General features: G+C 35.8%; 1 protein-coding gene across 1 annotated transcript in view; it reads right to left on the bottom strand.

Moving 5' to 3' along the window:
- Positions 1–221: 221 nt before the first annotated feature.
- aclyb (ATP citrate lyase b) overlaps positions 222–27,822 on the bottom strand; it is a 57,711-nt gene continuing 30,110 nt past the window's right edge. Inside the window, 17 exon segments of the mRNA XM_048186099.1 lie at positions 222–979; positions 1,814–1,890; positions 4,832–4,914; positions 5,010–5,123; positions 9,849–9,992; positions 10,337–10,487; positions 10,614–10,768; positions 14,422–14,442; positions 14,444–14,516; positions 15,371–15,498; positions 15,826–15,936; positions 16,485–16,566; positions 18,181–18,377; positions 20,045–20,149; positions 23,646–23,814; positions 24,014–24,155; positions 26,842–26,898. Coding sequence (XP_048042056.1) covers positions 885–979; positions 1,814–1,890; positions 4,832–4,914; positions 5,010–5,123; positions 9,849–9,992; positions 10,337–10,487; positions 10,614–10,768; positions 14,422–14,442; positions 14,444–14,516; positions 15,371–15,498; positions 15,826–15,936; positions 16,485–16,566; positions 18,181–18,377; positions 20,045–20,149; positions 23,646–23,814; positions 24,014–24,155; positions 26,842–26,898 — 1,904 coding nt within the window. The 3' untranslated portion in view covers positions 222–884.

Here is a 27,822-nt window from a genome sequence, read left to right on the forward strand (position 1 = left end):
TTCGTCAGCAAATCCTCAGTAAATGCAGCATGTCGACTCATCCAATTCCTTGCAAGGCATCAACATGTTAGTGAAGATGCAGTGTCTCTATTAAAATCAGTACACTCACAACATTAAAAAAAAATTCTGACATGCACTTCACGTCATTGTTTTTGCAATAAAGAGATCACCCATGTCCAGGGTTGAATGCTGCACAAAATATGAAAATTATATAACACAAATAACCAATAAAGAAATTTATTCTCAAAAATACCATAATTTTGCACATAAAAACAACACAACAGAAGCTGATTTAGTTTCACTTTTCCCAAATAGTGATAAATGTGCACTTAGCAGTTTGCTTTCTCAAGGTTCAGTGCGAAAGGATTTTTGTTTTAGAACAGTGGGAAGTCATGCATAACCACGCTTCGCCCTTTCTCTAATCACATTTCAAAGTGCTTATAGATCTTATTACAAACTCTGTTGAGACTATAAAACTTAAATATATACGCTAACATAACAGTTAATACTTGAGAGTATGCAGTAGAATTTGGTGCTTTGGATCTACAGGCTGTGGTGTCTTCATTCAGTTTCAGACTATTAAAACTCACAGCCTGAAGACCCATTAATGACACAACATTTGTTAATTTTAACCAAAGCAAAGGAAGGTTCGTGGTAGTGTTAGTAATGTTATGGCCAGTAGCATTGTACAGTAAAAATTAAGTTTGCTTTATAAGCAGCTGTTTTAAAATTAAATTGAGAATTGTCATGCTTTGCGAAAGTTACCTAATCCTCTCAGTATTTTGCTAGTGTATCTCTTTGGTTATGACTGAATAATTTACCCCTCCCTTTTCCACTATGGTAAAGTACTAAAATAGACATGTTTCCACATCTTGGTTCCAGGTTTACATAGACATGTGCTCAGGAAGTACGTAGGAGATATCATCCCACGGGTGGCGGTAGAGACCCTGCTTCAGACGTTTCTGGTCCAGATAGTGACCTGTTGGATTGACAGTGAAAACAAAAAAACAAAAATGTAACTTTTTTTTTACATACCCTGACCCACACAAATTATATACACTCCCCCCAGGCTGTATTTTTCACAAAAATATATTTGTCTTTTGGTGTCCAAAACAGAAATCAATTAAAGTAAAAAAAAAAAAAAACAAAATTAATAGCAGAGATTTGGGGTAATAGAGGATATTGTCGCATTCATGCCATGTCGTAATTGCCGTAATTACTAAATGACAACTTGTGATGTTCTACTCGCAGCTTTTCAAGTCCTAAGACTCAGAATTACACATTTCTACGGTAAACACTACAGCAATTGATCTATTTTGAGTAATCAAAAAAACCCACAATACATCAAGTACCATTTGCAAACTTATAGTTCAGTAAACCTATAGTATTTAGCAGGATATTAGATGTAATCAACTGTGCTAGCTATATTCAACTGTATTGTATGTCTTTCGTTTATTTTTTAAATGATTCTTGCATTCTTAAGACATTAGCAATAGCTAATTATAGAAATTAATGAATAGAAATATTATGAGATAACTACTTAAATACATTTTAAAGCTGAAGCCACAGTCGTTTCGAGTGTTTGTGCATGATGTCACAGTTGTCAAGTAGTACAAGTCAGATCTCTCAGAAAATTCACAGTTTACAAGGTAATTACTTGAATTGGACGTGAATGCTTTTTACAAGTTGGAATCTCATAATTACAGTAATTCCAACATGGCGTGAAAGCACCTTTTTTTCCCAGCAGATCTTAAGTTTTAGAATGGATGCGAATGTAAGTGTCTGAACAGTGAAGTGTGATTTAGTGGTTTACCGATGAAACCAATGCTGCGTCCTAGAACGAAGATTCCATTGAGAGTACCAATCTCAATGAACTCATCTGCCTCATCCCTGCAACACATAATCAGCTCTCATAAACATATTCAGTTTAGATGCATCCATACAATGAAATTCAATAAATGTCACATAACTACAACCCCATTTTCAGAAGAGTTGGAACAATTTTTAAAATGCAATAAAATTAAGAATTTGTGATTTGGCAATTCTCTTTAACCTATATTTAACTGATAAAAGTACAAAGAAAATATTTTCAGACCAACTTAAATATAAACACATTTTGATTTTGATGGCTGCAACACACTCCAAAAAACTTGGGACAGAGGTATAGCAGAATCTGATTTTACTAAGTGCAACATGTTCCAGGATCAACATCATTGTTGATCCTGGAACAACATTCCAATAAACCAATCAGATTTAAGGGACAAGTTAACAGTTTATGTCAAGTTTAGGCTTACAACCAGGGTTAGGTGCTTCTATATCAGTGTTATTCAGCTATCTTTTCCCTCTGATTTTAGGAATAACTTACAGGTAGGGTTAGGTTTAGGGGTAGAGTTATGTTAAAGGATTAGTCCACTTTTAAATACACTTTTCCTCATAAATTTACTCACCCCCATGTCATCCAAGATGTTCATGTCTTTCTTTCGTCAGTCGAAAAGAAATGAAGGTTTTTGAGGAAAACATTCCAGGATTATTCTCCTTATAGTGGATTTTAATGGCTACCAACAGGTTGAAGGTCAAAATTACAGTTTCAGTGCAGCTTCAAGGGCTTTAAACGATACCAGATGAAGAATAAGGGTCGTATCTAGTGAATCGATCGGTCATTTTCGAAAAAAATACAACCGTTTATGCTTTATAAACAAAATATCGCCTTGAACGTACTTTCCGCTTCCGCATTCTTCATAATGCTTACGCTGAATGTCCTACACCTTTCCTGTTCAAGTTACGGAAAAAAACGAAACTGCCGCCGCGTTCGTTCCATAAGTAGAATAGGGAAGGCGTAGAACATTCAGCGTAAGCGTTATGAAGTATGCGGAAGCGGAAAGTACGTTCAAGGCGATATTTTGTTTATAAAGCATAAACGGTTGTATTTTTTTCGAAAATGACTGATCGATTCGCTAGATAAGACCTTTATTACTCATCTGGTATCGTTTAAAGCCCTTGAAGCTGCACTGAAACTGTAATTTTGACCTTCAATCTATTGGTAGCCATTGAAATCCACTGCAAGGAGAAAAATCCTGGAATGTTTTCCTCAAAAACCTTCATTTATTTTCGACTGACGAAAGAAAGACATGAACATCTTGGATGACATGGGGGTGAGTAAATTTATCAGGAAAAGTGTATTTAAAAGTGGACTAATCCTTTAAGGCCATACATTCTCAATTTTTACAGATTTTACAGATCTGGACTGCAGGCAGGCCAGTCAAACACATCCACTCTACAGTGTAGAGCAGTGGTATTCAAATGGCGAACCACAGTCTCCACTTGGTTCCATCTGGACCGTGGGACATAATTGCGTTTCTACAGTTTAAAGTGAGCAGCGCATAAAAACAATGCTCAGGGTCATTTACGGTAATGATCATTCAGCACTACATCCTCTAATATTTTTGATCTAGAGTCAACCGTTCTTCATTCAAGCCCTTTCCGCTCTGTGTGCATTGCTTCTCTCTCCCGCTAAAGACGTAAAGCGCCACATTAAGAGCTGCTGATGATACGCAGCAAAAAATGCAGCATAAAATGCAGCAAAAACAATTATTTTTATCTGTCATACAGATGACTCCGACCGTTTAGCTAAACCAGGTTTATGACAAGTTAACACGTGGTGCCTTCAGACATACATTTAGCATTATTAATCAGCATATTAAGAGCATTTCATAATAAGCAATGTTATAATTTGGAAAATTATTTAGAGATGGCAAGGGAAGACAAAAAAACTTTGAAATTACTAGTTAACTTTGTCCTCATGATGAGAATTTAGATTATTAGATTATGTATGTTGCATGTTTTAGTTTATTACTTTGAGCAAAATATAAAAATGGTCCATACTTTGCTTAAGAGGTAAACCCTGCCCCCCAGTATGTTTTCTCAGTCCCAAGGCCTTCTATGTGCCATACACGTAGGTCTAAAAAAACAAAACAAAAAAGCCTTCTAAAACATCTGATCTAACCTTTTTATATTAATATCCAACTGGGAGAAATCGTTACTTTTTTTTGGTAAATATTGCTAAAAATTCTTAGACATCACGGCTTTGGCTCTTGGGGACTTTGATTACTATTTTGAGTTTTGGGGATTTTTTCTTTTACAAACTACTACAGCTGCCCTGATGGTAAAGTATAACTGTTACAAAAATTATTGTCCGGACCTTGGCAGGGAAGGTAATACAGAAACCAGACCTCTTGGAACTTCAATTGAATAACCCTAATGTACAGTGTCTAAGAAACCACTCTGTTGTAGCACATGCAGAATGAGGCCTGGCATTGTCTTGATTCCCAGGAAAGATGTCATTTTGATTACAGTATGTCTCTGTACAATCCCAGTATACACCTTCATGTCAATGGTACCTTCACACATATACAAGTCACAAATGCCATTTACACTGATGTACCTCCATACCATGACAGTTTGAAAGTCTGGATGGTCCCTTTGGTCTTCAGGACTGAGAACTCAATGTCCTTTTTCCCAAAATCAAGCTGAAATGTGGACTCATCTGACCACAGAACACTTTTCCACTGTCTTTTGGACTATATGAGATGAGCTTTGGCCCAGAGAAATCAGTGGCATCTCTGCACAGAATTGATGTATAGTTATCTCCTTGCGCAACAGAGATTCAAGTTGCATTTCTTGAATCCAAGCGACTGCCCAATGAAAATCACAATTTTAAAACTCCCTGATATTTCTGTGTTTTCCATGACTGTAGGAATCCTGGCACTGGAAAGATTTAGGGAATGGAGCTCAATTCATAATACATTTAAATACAATACTCTTTTTGACTTACCGTGTGAATCCACCACATGTTCTTAGTAGGTCGACAAAAGCCACACCAATAAAACCATCAACGTTTAGAATAAGGTTGGGTTTCTGCAGAGAGCGAAAGAGATTTTAATATCAGCATCATGAGAAATGATCACGCAACTACATATACATGTATTAAATGGCATCAGTAATAATGTCACCTTTGAGGTTGTGATCTTCTCTACATCGAGAGCATAGTCCAGTAACTGTGTTGATGGGAAATGCTGCTTCACAAAGTCCTTCAGGATCTGCACCCTCATATCAGGGTTATTGATCTGTCACCCCCCCAAAAAAACAAAACTTTTACAACTTTATCTACTTTTAAATGTTGATTGCATAGACTTTCAATGGATGGACAAAAATTATGAGAGAATATTACAAATATCTCTTTGTGTTCAAAAGATGAATGGAAGTCTTATTGGTTTGGAACAGAACGACATAAGGGTGAGTAAATGATGACAGGATTTTATTTTGGGTATTTTGGGTGAACAGATTTGGGGGTTTTCAAATCGAAGCAGTTTTTGTTTTCTAAGAAATTCTAATAAAATATTATGGCAAATTCATAGATTTTTTTCAACAACATTCATTTATTGACATTTTTCCCTTTATTATTATATAAAGGACCGCTGTATTGACCTGAATTTGTTTTTTTTGTTTTTTTTTTAAATCAAGCTGGCCTCATTTGACCCTTTTCTTAGCCTTCAGTGGACATTATGGTAATAGTCTGTTTTGATTTTTTGAAGGAAGTCACCATCTTCACAAAGCACCTCCATAAATGGAATGGAAGACAGTCTTCCTCACTCACACGGGGCATTCTTAATACCTGGTGATGCCTTTTCGAGTTGACCAACTGTCTTCTGACTTAAATTTTGGTCTGTTGCTCACACAAAGCTATTGTTTGACTTGGGCTGTTGAAACTACTTTTATTGATGCCTTTTTTGGTTTATGGAATTTTTCCTTGAAACACTAGGCTGTGGATTTATAAACAGCTTGCACCAGCACAAACCCTCTTTTGGCATTAAAAAACTGCTGTCAGTTATTTTTTGTGGCTGATGTTTTTGCATTTGTGGCTGACGTTATTGCATTATTGCATATCAGACTGATTCAAATCTACTGGTATTTCACAATCATTTAATGCCCCCAAAAGTGTGTCTTAAACCATTTTGTCCTTTACAAGGCTTCGAAAGTTGCCGTAGGAGGAGGCGTTGCAGAAAACAGAGATTGCGGTCTCACATTAATTTGTCCTGTTTAGTAAATCTGGGCCTAAAAATCAAGTGTTCCAGTGCATCCCTAGAAAATGTCTAAGGTTACAACTGTAAACATGGTTACCTGAGAAGGAGAACAAGACACTTCATCTTGGATTGACACTATGGGGAACACAATCAGTGTGACCAGTGTCTGAAGCACATGTAAACACACAGCAATAAATCATTGGCAAACGGCAGTCCATGAAGTCACACGCGGAGTGCCCTTGAGTATAACAGGAATATACCTGAATATTCATTAACTTTTTTTGTCTGAAGGAGACAGACCCAAAAGCATGGCAACGAGATGCATTACCTTGTTCCCCTTCTCAGGGAATCATGATTATGGTCATAACCTGATGCGTTCCCTTTCGAAGTGGAACTCAACACTGCTTCTTGGATTGACACTATGGAAAACAAATACCCACTGCGCCATGCAGCAGAATTGCCTACCTCACTAGGTGAGAATATGCACAAGCATAGTGGGCATAGCATACAATGACTCAACATTTACTTTAGCTGGAACGTCAACCAAGGGCGCATCCATAAAAAGTTGTACATATATAAATATATGTCCAAGATATCCAATCTTCTATGCCTATATAACAAGGGAAGTCCCGGCCTATACAATCATCCTCCCTCTCTTGCGGGCTATTCTAGCCCTAAAGGCAGAGCTCCAAAGAATAAAATGGCTCAGCTATGACAGCCTCTTTTCACTTGACACAGCGCTTAATGAATGATTGCCACAGGGAGAAATTTTTTAACTGCGACCTTGGCCATTACCACTACCTCAGGGTGGAGATGCCACAGGGAGAAAATTTTTAACTGCAACCCTGGCCATTACCACTACCTCAGGGGGGAGATGCAACCTCAATTCTCATACAAAAGCCTGCAGTACAAGAATGGCATATATTCTTAGATGCAAAAGATTCTTGCAATAAACTCTACCCCTTGGAAAATGGGAGCTCTACGTATTTACCCCAAGACAATTAGGGAAGAGTGCTTACACCCTACTTGCATTCTTTCCAGAATCCAGGTCGATTCCAATCACTATATTAAGAAAAGTGCAGAATAACAAGGAGGACCACTTAAGCAAGGTGCCTCTGCTTGTTAGGATTGTATACAAGTGGCATTTAAAAAGGGGAGCAAGGGAACCTACTTTAATACCCAAGATAGTCAGGGTGGGAGTAATACCCGAAATAATACCACAAACTATATTTTAAAGTATATTAAAATAGAAAACCATTATTTTAAATTGTAATAATATTTCACAGTTTTCTTTCTGTATTTTTGATCAAATAAATGCAGTCTTGATGAGCATGAGACTTCTTTCAAAAACATTATAAATAGTAATGTGTCCAATCTTTTGACTGGTACTGTAATTTAAAATATATCCCCGGTGGGGATAAAAAAAAAAATCCCCCCTAATGCTACTCCACAAACCACCAACAGAGCATATAAAATACCAAAATTAAAAATCTTTTTTTAAAACATTGGCAAGTAAAACGCTGCATTTATATAGAACTGTCTTTTTACGACCACAACAATCTGGACACTTTTCAGACGCACATTCCAACTTCACCTCAGCGCCAGGTGCAAGTCAAACGAGCGCGGAAAAGGTATGCTACAGGTGACTACGAGGGAGCTTCAGTTGAACAACAGTGAACTGCGGTCAGATGACATGTTGTCAGGCATTGTCAGAAAAATTAACATGACTGTCCAATCAGCCGTTATACTGTGCTTGTGGCGCGCAGTCAAGAATTGCATGCGCAAATGCGCCGGCGAGCGCTGCATAATTACTTTATTATAGCTTAAATAAAGTGCAAAAGAAACTACAAGCAATGACCGTCGTTGTTCTGTTGTAAGTTAAGTCATGAAATTACCACACAATGCAATTAAAGCTGCCTCAAAACTGTGCAGGCATGTATTTGTTGGCATGGTTTTAAAGCTATTGTCATCCAATTTGGTGGCCTTAAAATGTCTTAAAAATGCACAACTGTACACCAGGGAAATCTACATTTTCTCTGGGGAGCATGCCCCGTACCCCCCTAGCAAACAACATTTTCTGACCTCAGTAACTATGAAACCCTGCAGACAGCCCAGGTTATATTCTATCTAATGAAATCTGAGGTAAACGTGCATTTCTACAAATGTGCATTTCTATCAGAAATTTTGAATTATTAGTGTCATTGTAGATAGTAGTGCAAATATCTAAGCTATCTAATACTTAAAATCTCAAGGTTAAATCAGAAATTTTTTTGTAAAAATGTTTCTGTAACAGCTGCCAAAACTAGTATATAGCTCCACTGTGGTTTTTAACAAATTTTCAAAAAAAAAAAAAAAAATTCTGTTAAGAGTGGACATTACATATAAGAAACACCAGACACCTTGGAATGCCAGTTAAGTGATGTTCACTTGTATCTTTGAACAGGATTTATTTCAGGTAAAACTCTATATCAAAATGTGCCCTCATTTATTCAAAATGTGTCTCATTTATACGAACTGTATTCTGAATAAACTACAAAAAACTACTTTGTACTTTGATTCTTTAGTTTTTTCTCACATAGCCTATACTGACTGAAAGGGCTCATTATGCGGGTCTTTTCTTCTTAGGTGTGAATCACAGCATTATTCATGAAGACTCACGCCTCCCACATACTGTCTTTCTTGACAAGAAGTGTCTTACAAAATTTAAATCAATATATTGTTTTATATGAACGAGTAGGCAGGATAATTTTTACATCATTTTGAAGCAAAAACTGTAGTCTACAACCTCCAATACCCAGGAGTCTCGTAAACACATATTTAATATTTGTTTGTGGCCGTATTTCAGCGACTTAAGTTTTTAGTTTTTTCAATAACCATGCATAAACGTTACTCTCAAAAATGCAAACATGTACATACATGTTGCTCACATATTATGGTAGCCTAGTTTGTGCTGAATACAGTGTAATGACACTTTTGCCATCAATATGTTTATGAACAACTGAAAAAAAGCACACGTCAGGGCATGTCAAAACTTCTTCAGGGCCCCAAAAATCCTCAGACTCCAGAGGGTTAACTCTCTCTGCAATTAATTACTCAGAATTATACAGTACATTCCACATTAATCAGTTTCTTTTCATCCTTTTTATTTTTTAAGATTAGAAACCAACATGAAAGCATTAGAGCTAGCAGGAGGAATCCTGAAAGGGAAAGGACTTCCCATTAGACTCCTCCGATGCTCCGCGACTGATCCAACCTTGCCGCTATGGTGGCTGTGGGACCCAAACCGCGGGGTGTAGGTGCTCAACTCTCATCCCTCAAGAGAGAGTCAAGCATAAGTGGAGCTTCTCACCGCAACGACATAACATCATGTATTCAACTCCTCTGAGAGACAAACGCACTCTGTTTCAAAGGTAGATTCTTATAACTATTGAGAATCAAGCTGTAACAGTCTGCTACCATGAATGCATCGCTATGAGTGCCTTCAACTCCCTTGAGAGAGAGAGCGCTCCATGTGTTACGTAATGGACTGCGGTCTGCCAATGGTTTATTGGTGTTTACACATGCTTCAGAAACTGGTCACGCTGATGGCATTCCCCATAACGTCAATCCAGTGTTGAGTTCCACTTCGAAAGGGAACTGAAAATTATGTTACATGCAATAATAAATTAAGACTTTAAGTGTTTCGGTGTAAGATTTTTATCCTGATATCCCTTGATATATGTAATCTGGTCTCATGCAGTGTGTTTATTTGTATTTGTGAGTATTTACTGATTTAACTCGGTGCCCAATGCCCATAATAAGCATGCCATCTTTCTTCATCTTGTTGACAAACTCCATGGGCAGCAGGCCACTGTCAAATGCTTTACTGAACTGTTTAGCAGCTGCGTCCAGAGCACCACCGAATCTATCTCCCTGCAGAAAAGGAAAAAACAGTTCAGTCCCAGCTTAAATATAACATTCTTTTTTAAAAATTATTATATTTCTCAACTGTTTCTCATCATACCAATGTTAAATATCATATATAAAATAATTATGAAATATATAATTAAATGTTCTCTTAATATTTAATGGTTGTAATATTACTTTTAAATCAACAACAGATATTAATAAATATGAGCAAAATCAAATATGGCCAGGTTCTGTTTGCTCATATTTCATATTTGATATGAGGTTACTGAATTCTTGTTCTTGCCAGACAGTAGCAGAACCCGTTTAGTTAGTAAAGCTGTAGTCATGTGTACAGTGACTGATCTTACTATCGTCAGAAGTCCAGAGGTCAGACTGGACACCAGGTCTTTACCAGCACGAGCACACACAATGGTGTTATGAGCACCAGATACAGCCGGCCCGTGATCCGCAGTCACCATCAAACACATCTCAATGAACTGACATGCATAACGTGGTAATCTGTTAAAAACACACATGCACTCATGTTTCTAAGCCAGAACTTTATGCAAGTAGACAAATACTTGGTCAATGCATTTCAATATAAATATAAATATCTACATAATGAAGGAATTTTACTTAACAAACCTCCTCTGGAACCACAGCAGGCCTAGCACTCCTCCTAGGCCCATTTCCTCTTTAAACACCTCTGTGATAGGCATACCAGCATATATGAGCTCCTGGCCCCTTTCATCACAGATACTAGTCATGAATGATGCAGGTTTTCGAATCAACCCCAGCTCCTACACACACACACAGCTCAGATACAACTTGAAAAATTGGCTAAATATCTACTAACATTTAAATATCCTCCTATTTACTTTGCATTTTAGCAGCCAGCAATTTTCAGTGTCCTCAATTTTATAACGATTCGAGACATGCACGGTTTCCATCCAATTTCTCCACATGAATGTGAAACTACATTATGCACACATTATCTAGAGGAAATCCACCCTTATTGTGTCACAGAGCAACTTTATGACCTCCTTGTTTAGAGGAGAGTTGCTGTTCTGTATTTGCTGTTCTGAAACAATTACAGTGTTTTTAAATAATGAATGAACAAAATAGCTCACACAATAATTTTTCTATGTAAACATGATAGACGAACATCTGACCGTTGCACATCCTGTGCTTGAGACCCTGCCTTCTTTTCCATTCATCAGTGCTGAGGCTCTGCAGTGATTGCATACTAGTAACTGCAATTCTATAGTAACTATTATGCATCTCGTGTTTTTAAGAGCAAAACCACATTCTGTGTGATCATCTCCTTTGGCCAGTCACTCAGAAGTATAAGTAAAAGAAAGAAAAAAAAAAAAAAAAAAATAGTATTCAATTTGGACAGATAGTGAAACTAAAGCACTTTTCTTTATCCAGGTGGATGAAGAAAACGTCTCAGCATTTTAAGGTGGTTTCCGATAATTAGTAAAAATAAATTTTTGGGGGTATTCTGAACGAGTGAGTTCTTGATTCCCATCACACCAACAGCAACACTACAGGACACTGCACATCATACAGTACCTGTCAAAAGTTTGGAAACATTGAAATGTTTTAATGCTTTTGAAAGAAGTTTCTTATACACACCAAGACTACAATTATTTAATCAAAAATATAGTACAAACTGTAATATGGTGAAATATTATTGCTATTAAAAATAATTGTTGTCTATTTTAGTTTAAAAATGTAATTTATTCCTGTGATGGCAAAGCTGAGTTTTCAGCATCATTACTCCAATCTTCTTTTACATGATCCTTCAGAAATCATTTTAATATGCTGATTTGCTGCTCAAGAAATATTTGTTATTATGATTATCAATGTTGAAAACAGTTTTTGCTGATTAACATTTTTTGTGGAAACAATTATACCATTCAAACATTTTTAGTAAGATTAAAAAGAGAAATTAATACCTTAAGGATGCATTCTATTGATCAAAAGTGACAATGAAAACATTTATAATGTTACAAAAGATTTCCATTTAATAAATGCAAATAAATAGGGCTGGGTATCGTTCAAAAATTTTCGATATCGATACCGATACCTTGAATTCTATACCGATTCCTGAACGACACCTTTTTCAATACTAATTTTATGAAATCTGTTTTAACAAGATTACATTTCCTCAAAAAATCTTTGGTTTTATATTTTTAAATTTGTTGATCTCCTGTGCCACTGCACAAAGGAAAAAAAAAAAAAAAAAAAAAAAAAACACACAAATGAACAAAATGTAACCAACACAATAAATCAGTGCAAAGAGTTTTAATAAAGTTCAAATAGTTTTCAATGCAAAATGAACAGTTTCAAGTCAGTAGGCTATGTGAGGCAAAATGCAGATCTTTATATATATATATATATATATATATATATATATATATAGCATGTCTGCTTTTTCAGGAGACATCAGTTGAAAATGTACACTCTGAGGGTGTGGATGATGCTTGCACACAGTGGCAGTATCAGGAGGACACCGATACCCCTTTTCCATCAGAACTGTTCGCGTTCTGGAGCCAGAGCCTGTGATTATACAGGCGAACTAGAGCCCGTCACGAACCATAGACTTGAGGAACGAACGCTGATGTAACGTTTCTGTGTGTTGTACCTGCCCATAATTAAGTCTAAAAAACTGTGCATCCCGCTGTTTATGCAGGCAGTGTGGCACTGCTGTTTTGCTGTTCACAATATCTGGAGTGACTGTAGTGAACCGGCTGCTCGCATAAACAGCCAGTACTCTCGCCCGTTCTTTTCAGAGACAAACTGAAAGTGAAACTGTTGATTCACTCACTCTCTCGCACATAGGGTCTCTCTCGCGTGCATATTTTTATATGTTTAGATATAAATAACAATGTAGTGCAACGTTATTACATTGCTCAACGAGACAGCGACGGCATTTCTCTGCCCCCTCTCCCCAGCTCCGTTCAGAGGTATCGAAATTTGGTACCAAATGACAAGACAATTTTCGATACTCGATAGTATCGAGGCAATTCGGTCAGTACCTAAAAAGTATCGAATTCGATACCCAGCCCTACAAATAAATGATGTTCACTGAACTTTCTATTCATCAAAGAATACTGGGAAAAGTATCACCATTTCCAACAATATTAAGCAATATTTCAACATTGATAATAATAATAAAAAATGTTACCTGAGCAACAAATCAGTATATCAGATTGATTTTGAAGGGTCATGTGACACAAAAGATTGGAGTATTGATGCTGAAAATTCATCTTTACCATCACAGGAAAAAATTACATTTTAAAAATATTCATTTAGAATACAGTTCTTTTCATTTGTAATAATATTCAGAATATTTATTGTAATATTTATTATATTGTAAATATTTTATTATTATGATTATGAATTTTTATTATTAGATTATTTATTATAATATTTATATAGATGCAGCCTTGGCGAGAATAAGTAAATAAATAAATAAATAAAAAACATGTAATGTAGGGCTGGACGATTATGGCCTAAAATCAAAACCTCGATTAATTGAACATTTTACCTCGATTACGATTAATGAACGATTTTTTTTTATTATTATTATTATTTTTTTTGTTCACTGACAAGGTTTGTACTGTAAATATGATCGACTATTAAAGATGGGATATTTTTTTCCTATTGGAAGAGCGATTTGACATCATAGTTCACTATCAGCAGCTATTTTATTTATGTTCGTAACATTTCTTACAGATTTCTGCTCGTTATAAATCATAAGAAGATAAATTAGCGCATTACCAGAGTGATTGCGTGTGTGAGTTAGTCATACCGTCTCTCTATTGATTGTGAATCTGTGGGTTGTAAACAGTTCCTTAAAAAGTAGAAAAATATATGCTATAATAAGTTTTGAGTTTCTAAGCTACTTAACTGGACAGCGCTGACAACTAGTTTCTGTGTTCCTCTCTGTGCGCGCGATCTTCATATTTTGCGCAGCTACTGTTTGTATGAGTGTTTGTGCCACAATGCAGCTGCGCGAGCGCGGTAGCTCGATATAATAATACACATCCGACCGTCTAATCGCTTGAATGTCCAAACCATAAAACAAATACAACTGTCACGGTTTAGTGAAGACCCAAGGCTCACCGCTCGCGCGCCATCACTATGTGTTGAACCGCCGTTCACCTCCGTGTTTTGCCTTTATGCCACTGACTGGACGGGGCAGAGTCATGTGGATTCACACGCGGCATGTTTTAAGGGGAAAGTGTTAAAAGGATTAAATAACCGAAATAACCGACATGGGAAAATTACGTCGGTTAGAGGTTCTGAATTTCGGTTTCGATTACTTTTCGATTAATCGTCCAGCCCTAATGTAATGTTTTCAAACTTTTGACAGGGACTGTACATAATACTACAAGCAAGAAAATCTTAACGTACAGAAATAAGGCAATAATGCAGGCCTTACTCTTGCCCAGGAGTAATCCATTCGGGACGGTAGGAGGAGGAACTTCCTGTGCTGGAACAATGATTCCTTTTGCGACAAGGTCATCATACACAAACCTTCCCAAAAACATAGAGAAAATTAACAAAATAGTTGAAGCATTAAAAGGTAAATGAGGGTTATTAATTAATATTGCAGGAATAAATTTACACAATTTAACATTTATCTGACAATAAATCACATTTTTTTTACTAGGGGTGGGAAATTTAAACAAAAAAAAATGTTTACCTATGATAATTTCATAATATTTTGTTTGATTACGATATATAAAAAAACTAATGAAAAAACTGTCCTCTTGAAAACTTCAAACATAGCAGCAGACCTTTTGCAAATTTGGTAAATCATTTTTTTTTTTTTTATTTAAACAATCATGAACATTTCAAGGAAACATAAATATTTATTAAAAAAATACTATTTTAATTCTGAGATTCAGTGAATTCATTTAGTGAAGGATTCATCAGACTGATCCAAACCAGTAACATGAGTAAAAATTATTCATTAAAAGAACCAGCTCAAATGAGTCATTTGTTCATGTACCTTTTTGCACTGTTTTTGTTTTAAAGCGAGTGAAGGAACAACTCAATTCAATTTAGACTGCAAACTTGAATTACCAAAACATCTATTTAGGTGTTCTTATGCTGTGGCACTGGTCGTCATAACGGTGATAGAAACAAAAAATTTGTACCCGTTTATAATTTTAAATGGTATATTATCGACCTCTATTGAATACTAAGCAAATCATCACATGCACCTACAATGCCTTGAAATTGTAGTGTTTAGGTCAATTATAAATTACTGAAAAACAATTCTTTGTCGTTATTGTAAATGTTTTTTGATGGCAAAACAATTTCAACTCATAACTGTAACTTATTTCTCAAATTAAGTGGTCTGAATACTTCCATCTGTTACTCACTTGATAACATCACCCAATTCATCAAAGCCGTTGGGCACAAATGCACCTGCTTCCTGCAGTGCTTGATTTTTGGCCACAGCGGTCTCTGACGCTTGATTTGCACATGCTCCCGCATGGCCAAACTGCACCTAAAACATTTCATTTAACACAATACTATGTTAACATGTAATACGGTAATACGCTAACTTGGTTAGGTAATCACAACACTAAAAGTCTCATAACATTCAATGGCCCTGTCCAAAATGCAGCACTTCATGTTGCCTTCTTTGGGGCAAGTCCATGAAGCCAACAAGACCAAAGGGTATTTCATGTCATTTATGAGACAAAAGAGTGCTCTCAAATGCCTCCTTTGCATTACAAGTGTGGACTCAGAGGAAAATCACATGGGCTGAGGGTGCCAATTGGGCCAGGGCCAGTATGAAAAAAGTGTCTCTAAAGCCATGTAAAAGATGTACCTCAGATGAGAACATGGTGGCACACGTTCCAATGCACCAGCACACGACTGGCTTTGTGATTCTGCTGTCTACAATGCCCTGGCAGATGTTATACTCCTCTGTGCCTCCGATCTAAAAGACAGCACACACAATATCATTAAAATTACAGTGCATTATTACTCAACTCCTATATTACTGTCATAAGTTGTAACTTACATAAGTTATAACTCTGTATACAGAATATTTACGAAAAATATTTAGAAAAAGAACAGAGCACCAGTGGATTTTACATGAACATGTTAACAAATCTGTCCATTTTTACAGACATACATCTCAATGAGAAATAAAGGATTGGGGGTGGATACTGAAAATATACTGAAAATATGCAAAAGTCAGAACACCTTGTTGGATTTTCTTGGTATATGTCTATGGTAATCATTTATTGATGATTTTTTGGTCATTTTTTTTAAAGGGGCCATGAAACACATTTTCAGTTCAAAATATGAACATTCTACATTGTTGCACACTCATCTGTCCATCCAAGACAACTGAGTAGTTTAAGAATTTAATAGATACAAATCCATGTAAATATCACTTTTATGTAAAAATGCCTTTTTATTCCATAAGAGTATATGACATAATCATGGTTAAAGGTGCTCAAATCTTTCTTATGATTTCACCTCTCCCAGAACGACAATCATCTTGACACCTGGAGTGTCCTGATATCTGAGCACATGGTCCATGAACGTAGAGCCTGGAAATCTGAGGATGAAAGTGACACAGTATTCATCTTAGTTGCTGATCTGTTTTAGTTAGTTCACCCAAAAATGAAAATAATGTAAATTATTGCTCACCCTCATGTCGTTCTACACCCATAAGACCTTCGTTCATCTTCGGAACACTAAGATATTTTTTATTAAATCTGATGGCTCAGTGAGGCCTCTATAGACAACAATACCATTGTAAATCTCAAGATCACTAAAGCTACTAAAAACATATTTAAAATATTTCATGTGAGTTCGGTGGTTCTACCTTAATATTATAAAGCGACGAGAATACTTTTTGTGCGCCAAAACAAAAGATGAATGAAAGGTCTTACGGGTGTGGAACGACATGAGAGTGAGTAATACATTACATTGTTTTCATTTTTGTGTGAACTAACCCTTTAAGTAATAATTAGTACTTTCTGATTCCTGCTTTAATTGAGCATACCAACTTTTCAAGAGTGGGTTCCCTATTTTCTGTATGTTGGTCAAACAAAATTATGATGCGAGTCAGATTGCTAATGTACCTGATGATTTTGGAATAAATTACTTCAAATGCAGTTTATAATAGTTTATCATCATGCAAAAATCAGAAAGCACATGATTTCATATCAGGTTGTTATGCTGAAACACTAAGTATAACGGTAGAAGATGAGAAAACAGTAAAATTACAAGGGAAAATCTACCAAAGTGTCAAGAACAGTCATAAACATTGACATTAACACAGGACAAGTGTTTAACGAACGCGATACAGATGCAAAAACAGGTGTTTTTTTTGTGTTTTTCTTAAAATTACGTTTACTTCGGCTGCATGTCATGTTATTTATTACGAAGATGCTGAAACCACAGGATTCCATTCAGAATACTTCTGTTCTTCAAATTAAAAATAAAAAAAATTGAAATAAAATAAAGAAAGAAGAAAGAAAAACAAATAATCCACGCATAAGATGAAAAAAGAAAAGAAAAAGAAATTAAAAATCACAGAATGTCTAAAATGAATGTTTAAAATGAAAGAAGGTCAGTGTAAAAGAATGCCAAGTCTGATCGTTGCCTTTTTGAGGGATTTCGGGAAGAAAGAAATGAAACACTATAGGGGTTCGGATCGGATCACTTCCGATTTAGGTCTTTTGTATGTGCTTCATTAAAAAATTAGCTGTTTTATTCAAGATAACTTAAAAGGAGTGAGCAAAGATGAGCATGTCCCTCATATGCAGATTGATATCTAAAAGCTTTTTTCATTTTTCTTCTTCACACTAATGTTTAGATATGTAATAGAATAAAACACCTATAACAATGTGAACTAGGAAGATTCGCTAATTACCTTAAAAGTTTATATTGCTGTTAACACTTTCTCTGACAAGCGGATGCAATGAGACCAGTTTTCTGGTTTGGTCATGTGACGTTCAACATATATACCCTATTAACTAGCCACTTTGGACACCTAGTATTCAAATTGCATGTGCCACATCAACACATTATTACCATAGTTAAAAGAATTTGTCAAACAAAGCAGTGGTTTCTCAAGCAGTGATTTGACTGGCTATTTGGACTGTCAGTCATTTATTTGTCATAAGGTCAATTTCCAAAGGACAGGATATTTTCTGTTTGTTACCTGTCTCCTCCAATAGCAACTCCTTCATAAACCCCGTCTGTTGTGTGTGAGATGATGTTGTTGAGTTCATTAGACATCCCTCCTGAGCGGGACACATACGCCACGCTACCCGGCCTGTACAGCTTTGATGCCAGGATATTGTCAAGCATTCCGCCGGTGTTCCCGATCTTAAAGCAGCCTGGCTTTATACCACCAACCTAAAACACACACAGTGATAGAATCTCATGAAAAAACAAATATTTTGCATAAAGAAAATTAAGGACCATTTTAAGACCATTACTACACTCCCATGGATGTTTGTATGGAATTTTGAGTTTGTTTGTTACTCTCATTTTTATCAGTGGTGATTCTCATTAGATGCCTGTTATTGCAATACAGGTAAAGATGTGCAAGGCTACCAGTTTTCATAAATCAACTAATCTGAGTATTGTCTGAACAACTAGTTGGGTGTATATAAATAAATAGGTTATGTCATGTTCAGACCCCAATTAGTATGTTCGGGAGTAACAGACAATGACAGACATTATTTTCTTTAGGCAAAAATAATTTTCTAATGTTGATATTCAGCTATAAACACATGCATAAACATATATACAGTGCCGCATGAAAGTTTGTGAACCCTTTGCAGAATCTGTGAAAATGTGAAAAATGTTAGCAAAATAAGAGAGATCATGCAAAATGCATGTTATTTTTTATTTAGTACTGTCCTGAATAAGATATTTTACATAAAAGATGTTTACATATAATTCACAAGACCAAAGAAATAGCTGAATTTATTAAAATGACCCCATTCAAAAGTTTGTGAACCATTGATTCTTAATACTGTGTGGTTACCTGGATGATCTACAACCATTTGTTTGTATTGTGATGGTTGTTCATGAGTCCCTTGTTTGTCCTGAGCAGTTAAACTGAGCTCTGTTCTTCAGAAAAATCCTCCAGGTCCTGCAGATTCTTCAGTTTTCAAGCATTTTTTGCATATTTGAACCTTTTCCAGCAGTGACTGTATGATTTCGAGATCCATCTTTTCAGACTGAGGACAACTGAGGGACTCAAATACAACTATTAAAAAAAGGTTCAAACATTCACTGATGCTCCAGAGGGAAACACTATGCATTGAGACCCAGGGGGTGAAAACTTTTTGAATTCGAAGATCAAGGTAAATTGTACTTAATCTGTCTTCCGGGAAACATGTAAGTATCTTCTGTTGCTTCCGAAGGGCAGTACTAAATGAAAAAAAAAAATTTGATATTTAAACTAAATAAAAAAAATTTGGACTTACTTCATCCTGTTCAAAAGTTTTCAGTCCCCGGGTCTTAATGCATTGTGTTTCCTTCTGAATGTTTGAACCTTTTTTAATAGTTGTGTTTGAGTCCCTCAGTCGTCCTCAGTGTGAAAAGATGGATCTCAAAATCATACAGTCACTGCTGGAAAGGGTTCAAATTTGCAAAAGATGCTGGAAAACTGAAGAATCTGCAGGACCTGGAGGATTTTTCTGAAGAACAGAGCTCAGTTTAACTGCTCAGGACAAACAAGGGACTCATGAACAACCATCACAAAACAAACAAACGGTCGTAGATCATCCAGGTAACCACGAAGTATTAAGAATCAATGGTTCACAAACTTTTGAATGGGTTCATTTTAATAAATTCAGCAAATTTTTTTTTTTCTTGAGAATTATATGTAAACATATTTTATGTAAAATATCTTACTCAGGACAGTACTAAATAAAAAATAACATGCATTTTGTATGATCTCTCTTATTTTGTTAATATTTTTTCACATTTTCACAGATTCTGCAAGGGGTTCACAAACTTTCAAGTGGCACTGTAACTATACAAATACTCAAACATTTTGAAACACTCACAGTTGCAGGTCCAATGATAGTGACGCCCTTTTCATCAGCTGATTTGATGAGTTTGCGGGTCAGAGCTTCAGGAATGCCTTCAGCTATGATAGCTATAGTGTGTATCTAATAACACAAGATTACTCAAATCAGTGCAAACATTCACAACTCAGGCTCAATTGCACTTTTACAATGTTCAACATTAAAAAGGTTCCTTTCTCATTTTGAAAAATCATTTGAACGTTTGAAATCTCACAGTAAACTTTTTCAAACATTCTATCAAACAAAGAATATCTTTAAGTGTCAATAAATTACTTTGTGCTAAATTCTAATATAATGCTGGGATTTAATTACATTCAGAAAAGTAAGGTTGACAGTTGACAGTTTCAGATCTATTTATTAATGTGGGATTTGGGGAATACTACTTTTAAAAGAACCTTGTTATCCATCTATGTTACATATACACTATATTGCCAAAAAGTATTGGGACACCCCTCCAAATCACTGAATTCAGATGTTCCAATCATTTCCATGGCCACAGGTGTATAAAATCAAGCACCTAGGAATGCAGACTGCTTCTACAAACATTTGTGAAAGAATGGGTCGCTCTCAGGAGCTCAGTGAATTCAAGCGTGGTACTGTGATAGGTTGCCACCTGTGCAATAAGTCCATTCGTGAAATTTCCTCACTACTAAATATTCCACGGTCAACTGTTAGTGGTATCATATCAAAGTGGAGGCAATTGGGAACAACAGCAACTCGGCCACAAAATGGTAGGCCACGTAAAATCACAGAGCGGGGTCAGCACATGTTGAGGGACACAGTGCGCAGAAGTCACCAACTTTCTGCAGAGTCAATAGCTACAGACCTCCAAACTTCGTGTGGCCTTCAGATTAACTCAAGAACAGTGCATAGAGAGCTTCATGGAATGAGAGCTCCATGGCCGAGCAGCTGCATCCAAGCCTTACATCACCAAGTGAAATTCAAAGCGTCAGATGTAGTGGTGTAAAGCACACCGCCACTGGAGTCTAGAGCAGTGGAGATGTGTTCTCTGGAGTGATGAATCACGCTTCCCTGTCTGGCAATCTGATGGACGAGTCTGGGTTTGGCGGTTGCCAGGAGAACGGTACTTGCCTGACTACATTGTGCCAAGTGTAAAGTTTGGTGGAGGGGGGATCATGGTGTGGGGTTGTTTTTCAGGGGTTGGGCTTGGCCCCTTAGTTCCAGTGAAAGGAACTCTTAATGCTTAAGCATACCAAGACATTTTGGACATAAAGATATGGATGAGTGAGTTTGGTGTGGAGGAACTTGACTGGCCTGCACAGAGTCCTGACCTCAACCCAATAAAACACCTTTGGGATGAATTAGAGCGGAGACTTCTCGTCCAACATCAGTGCCTGACCTCACAAATGCGCTTCTACAAGAATGGTCAAAAATTGCCATGAACACACTCCTAAACCTTGTGGAAAGCCTTTCCAGAAGAGTTGAAGCTGTTATAGCTGCATAGGGTGGGCCAACTCCATATTAAACCCTACAGATTAAGAATGGGATGTGATTAAAGTTCATGTGCACATAAAGGCAGGTGTCCCAAAACTATAGTGTATATAAAGAGTGACTTCAAACAGTGTAAGTTGCCATTTGGGCAAACCACTGCAGTGCACACCAGTGTTCTCCAGACACAGGATAGCGCAGAGTGGACCTCAGGCATGCGCCTTAATGAACATGTAACTGGAGTACAGTGCCATTTAGTTTCAAATTTCTGTCACTTGGCAGAAAGACAGCACAGAAGAGTAGCATCTTAATCTCTTATTAATGAAACCAGGGTTATACCCATAGCTAAAGCTATATGCAAAATACCAATGTGCTAAATCCCCCTAGTGGTGGCCACTAGCCTGAAAATAGAGACATCCTTTGCTTGGAGATGGCCAGATTCTTCATGCAGCCTCCAAAGCAAACAAATGATTTTATTTACACCACTCGCAAGTCTGAACAACATAGATATTACTCTAGACTAAATTATAATGTATTTTCCACATTTTTATATCATCTGAAACATGCTGCAACATATTCCAAAGTGATTTATTTAATGAAATTAATGTCAAGCATGCAAAGTACACACAAATATTCACACACAACATATCAGTTCAAGCATTGCTAACTTCGCAGCCTATTTATCATCGATGTAATTTCAGTCAGTCAATCAAAAAAAAAAATTGCACAGCTCAATTGCCTGCTGTATAGTATGATTACTCTGCTTAAAAAAAAAAAAAAAAAAAAAAAAAAAAAAAAAAACTTTCAGTAGACAAAAACTCCATAAAACAGTTTTAAAAGTTTGAGCCTTCACAGCCTCGTTTTCATCTGCATTAAATTCAATATGCCATATAACCTGACTAAGGTCTATTAAGAGATTTATATGTTATTTTGTTCTAAGAGAGAGTAAGCAATTCTCAAAAAGTATTAATGAATATATGACTGGTAATCGCAGATGACAAGTCTGAAAAAGTCTAAGAAGTCTGATGTTCTGATATATATACATTTGTAAATATTTTATTTACTGGTATTTTACATTATGAATGTAATAATAAAATGTGATTTATACACCAATGCAACTTCTGTTTTTGTTTTCCTCTTAATTCAATTTTGACTTGTGCAATGTATATTCAGGTCCGAAAACAGCACAATAATCAGCCATCGATGAAATTCAAAAGCAACTTCAAACACAGACAATTTGTTTAACAAGAAATATTGATTCTTCTCACTTTTTCACTATCATTAATGTACGGTCCACAAGAGAAATACTAAATATTTAGCATTTGTGGTTAAAAAGTATATAATTTTAATATTTTTTTCGAAAATGACCGATCGTTTTGCTAGATAAGACCCTTATTCCTCGTCTGGGATCATGTAGAGCCCTTTGAAGCTGCAATTTGGACCTTCAACCCAGTGGTAACTGTTGAAGTCCACTATGGGAAGTTTTCTTCAAAAACCTTAATTTCTTTTTGACTGAAGAAAGAAAGACATGAACATCTTGGATGAGATGGGGGTGAGTAAATTATCAGGAAATTTTGAAAAAGTGAACTAATCAGTGAATTGAGTCAATTTAATGTAATTTAAGTTGAAATTACTTAAATAGGCAAGTTGATTGTACTTAAAAATTTAAGGCAGCAACTTTTTTTTATTACAGTTTGCAAACTGTCCCTTTGTGCCACCTGGTGGTGATTTGCCGCCTGGATGTGACTAGGTTGTATTTAATGTCGTGGCCTCGCTGTAGGAGTAATAGGCATTTTGGTTGAGCACCTACTGTAATATTCCCAATACTTAATGCATGAACTAATGGTTAAAAAAAACTGAAACTTCCTGTGGGGTCTGGCCAACTCAAATTCAAACTCACAAATTAAAAGGAAATCACTTCAGAAAATCTGAATAAATCTACGTTGAGCTCTGTTTATATGTGCATCAAGGAGCAATATGGCAATAAACTGATGTGACTCTGTACAGGCTTCAGAGATTATCATTGCAGGGAAGCTTTCTCATAGCATTAGCTACTGAAATAAAAAATGAAACTTTATTAGCTGTATTCACCATCTAACAGAAACCCAGAGCTGTCAATGTGGGATTTTACCTGAGGATATAGCAATGTTTCCATGGTGCTGTCGAAAGCCGAACGAAGGGAGGCAAAATTAATGAGCACATCAACGTCTGGATGTTTCTTCATAGCATCGGCCATGTTCTTGTAGACCGGCAGTAAGATCTCCTTGTGACCCCAGTAAAACTTCTGCTTGTGGTCACCACTGAAATACATAAAGACAATAAAATTAAAAAAAATCATAAAAACCTGCACTTCCCCTTAAATCCCAATCACATTTGACAATCTTCAGTGCCACATGATGAGCTGAATAAACCAAGAATTAGACATGATACAAGTTATATTACACTGGACAGCTTGATCGTAAACACTCAGTGTAAGAGGTTCTTTTTAAATATATTTACGTGAAGGGGTAGACCATTGCGACAACAGAGGGCTCATCACGCGAACACACGTAATCAAAGTCCAGCATGCCCTGAACTGCCCTCGTCTGCATGCCCCACACGATGGCCTTGGTCTGCCTGCTGAAGAGAGTCGTGGCTTTAGCTAAAGGGGTAGAGAGACAAACATTACACATAGATTCAACTCTGCTTAATGTCACAAATTAAAACTTTGAAAAAATAAATGACCATTCAGTTCTGCCATGCACAAAGAAATGCTTTTCAACATTGTTTATGAGTGTCTAGATGAAAACTAAAAACAAATAAAAAACAATTGACATCAATAAGGGCATGAAAAGACTCCCAGAAACATGAAAAAGGACAGAAAATAAAATTAGACACTTGCCTAAGGGTGCAAACAAAAGTAAATAAAATAAAGAAAAAAAATGCATATATTAATTTAGAATTTTTATGTTTAAAAAGGCTTTCAATGTATTTTAATATATTTTAAATATATTTTAGGTGAAGTGACCCTACTAAACCCATCCAGACCTAAGTTTTCCACGGTTTCTTATAGATATTTCTTATAGATAAATGGAAGTACTTTTTCTTAAATGGAGTGGGTCATTAGTGTACATGTGTACCATTTAAGCCCACATGTGTGCCAAATAAGTCCACTATATATGTTTTAATGTGAATGCATTACGAAACACACATTTTTATAATTTTTGCTTGGTCAGTCAAAATAATTAAAGAACTGCTGATCAAACTGAACAAATGTGGATTACAATATTTAACATTTTCAACATCTATAGTCAACAGTAACTAAACAATACCTTATCACAAAGCAGCATGGCACAACATTCTGTTTGTTATTTACACTTTCAAATTATGTGTTCATCAAACATCACCAAAATGCAAGAACTTCTCATTATGTCTTCTATCAATGCTGTTCATTGTCTCCAGGCAAAATATTCTGTGCCTGAGTGCCACAAAGTCATAGGCTGCAGCAGAACATGCATATTACACTATTACAGAGTAGATGAAAAACATTATGTAAAAAGATTAGTATATTCAAATTCACAGTATTCATAAGCCAGTTGGCAAAAAGTACCTAGGTGACCTACTACTACTACTACTAGCCGCTAATATTCTGAAGTGCTCCAGAAAGTTTAAGAAAATCTAGTAAATAAAGTGCTTTTATATAAAAATACATTTTTGACCACTCAGGTCTTTATAAGGTACAATGTAAAAAAAAAAAAAAAAAGTGAGATGCTATCTTTTTCAACCTGACTGGTCGAACATTGCAATGTTTTCTTAAAAAAAAAAAAAAAAAAAAACTTAATTTGTCAAATCTTTCAATCTTTTTTTTTTTTTTTTTAAAAAAGCTTTGACAAATTCAGCAATTGGTTATTTCCTTATAGTCTTGCACCAAAACTGCTTTAAGAATCAAATTACAGACTGCCATTTTAGTAAGAGAGACAAGACTAGTCTATGGGCTGAGTCTAGTGTTTTGGCATTGACCTGCTCTGTGGTACATTGGTGCTATGACAGTATTGCAGCATGCAAGCAGTACTTTAATGCAAAAATATAGCCTGCAATATTTGAGCGGACCAAAAATGTCTGTCTTTTATGTTTGACAGAAGAAAGTCAGTAATAGAAGTATGGAACGACGTGAGTAATATGCATATATTTCAATAAAAACTGGACAAATTGGGGTGTTCTAAAACTGCCCACATGTAGAGTAAGATGGCTTTCAAAGATTCACACCGGCAACTTTGTTCAAACAGAGCATGTTTCACATGAAAAATTGATAAGGTGAAAGCTGTCATGTGGACCAGGAAATGGACCATGGTATCAAACCGGAGACCTGTTCACCTGTTCAACTTTCTGAACAAATGTAGGTAATGTACAGATAGGGCTGGGCGATATGGACAAAATATTATCACAATTTTTTTTTCCATATCATACAATATCGATATTTATCACGATATTCATTTACCATTAATGAGGAAGGAAATGCTTTCCAAATATTTGTTCAACCCTGAGAATGTTTTAAAAACAAATTTATCTAAACTTTAACAATTTAATCAAGCTTTTAAAATGTAATCAAATGAAAATATTACAAATTAATACAATATTAATAAAACAAATAATTTACAACAAAACATTGCAGTTTTATTTTTGTCAAATACGATGCTGCACAGAATTGTATATATTTAAAACATGGATGAAAAAATATCTTGGTTGTAAGATATTTCTTAGAAATAATAACAATATTATTATTACTTTGAGAAGTACATTTTAGTATACAATAGTGATATATTTCTGTCATAATTTCGTGAAGTTAAACCAAAATTTATTTTGTTTTGAAGATCTTTCAGTTTTAGTTTCAGTTTCAGAGTGCATTTGATGGTATTTTTTTCTCAAATCAAACTGTGAAAAGCTTGTGAAGTGACTCTCAAAGCAGCTCTGGAGATGAAGTTCATGTCCTTTTCATGTATTTTGAGATGGTAAACGCTGAAAACATTGTGAGCGTCACACGTGTGTGAGTTTACGTATCAGATGTAACCTTGCCGTTCATTTATAGAGATTTATATGTGACAACAATCAGTCAGTGCATGGCACTAATAAGTGATATTAGTGCCATGCACTGACTGATTGTTGTCACATTTGTGACAAGCTGTTAAATTAATCCACAGAGTAAAAATGTTGAGAGCAGAGAAATGACCCTGTTCTCTCATTCTGGACATCAGCAATTTTGAACAATTAAATCAGAGGACCAGAACAAGCTTTTGTACAATTCACTAATAAGAAACACACTAAATATTTGACTAGCCCTGAGCTCTTACCTTTAACCGCTGCATTAAACATGACCGTCACAGGCCACGAATGGCAAAGAGTGGAAGCTAATTATTATGATGAACAGAAAAAGAAAACATAACAGCATAGGGAGAGAAAAGAGACGGAATGAAAGTGAAATAAAATAAAACAATTGCTAACAGGACAAAAACAGTGGAAAAGAGAGAGAAATGCACAAAGAAAAAGGAAAATAATTAAAGGTGCAGTAAGTAACTTTTTACAGTTTTTCAGACTTTCAGAATTTTTATAGTTTTTCACCATTTGTACTTTTAACAAATTTGTTAAAAATGAGATGTAAACTCCAATCAATCCTTAAAAAAAGTGATAAAGCGGTGATAAATATTTGCTGTAAATTTGACAGTAAAATAAGATATTGTACATATCACAATAAGATACTGTTTTTGTTTTAAATTACTGTTACTGTATTTAGTCGTTGATTGAAAAATGACATTTTAGTCACATATATAGTAAACAGATTGTTTCTACTGTAATTTTACAGTGACAGCTGTAAAAAAATGTCTCAATGTACAGTGTACAGTGGGTACGGAAAGTATTCAGACCCCCTTAAATTTTTCACTCTTTGTTATATTGCAGCCATTTGCTAAAATCATTTAAGTTCATTTTTTCCTCATTAATGTACACACAGCATGCCATATTGACAGAAAAACACAGAATTGTTGACATTTCTGCAGATTTATTAAAAAAGAAAAACTGAAATATCACATGGTCCTAAGTATTCAGACCCTTTGCTCAGTATTTAGTAGAAGCACCCTTTTGATCTAATACAGCCATGAGTCTTTTTGGGAAAGATGCAACAAGATTTTTTTTTACACCTGGATTTGGGGATTCTCTGCCATTCCTCCTTGCAGATCCTCTCCAGTTCTGTCAGGTTGGATGGTAAACGTTGATGGACAGCCATTTTTAGGTCTCTCCAGAGATGCTCAAATGGGTTTAAGTCAGGGCTCTGGCTG

This window comes from Megalobrama amblycephala, linkage group LG3, assembly GCF_018812025.1.
Source record: "Megalobrama amblycephala isolate DHTTF-2021 linkage group LG3, ASM1881202v1, whole genome shotgun sequence".
In the NCBI taxonomy this organism is placed as follows: domain Eukaryota; kingdom Metazoa; phylum Chordata; class Actinopteri; order Cypriniformes; family Xenocyprididae; genus Megalobrama; species Megalobrama amblycephala.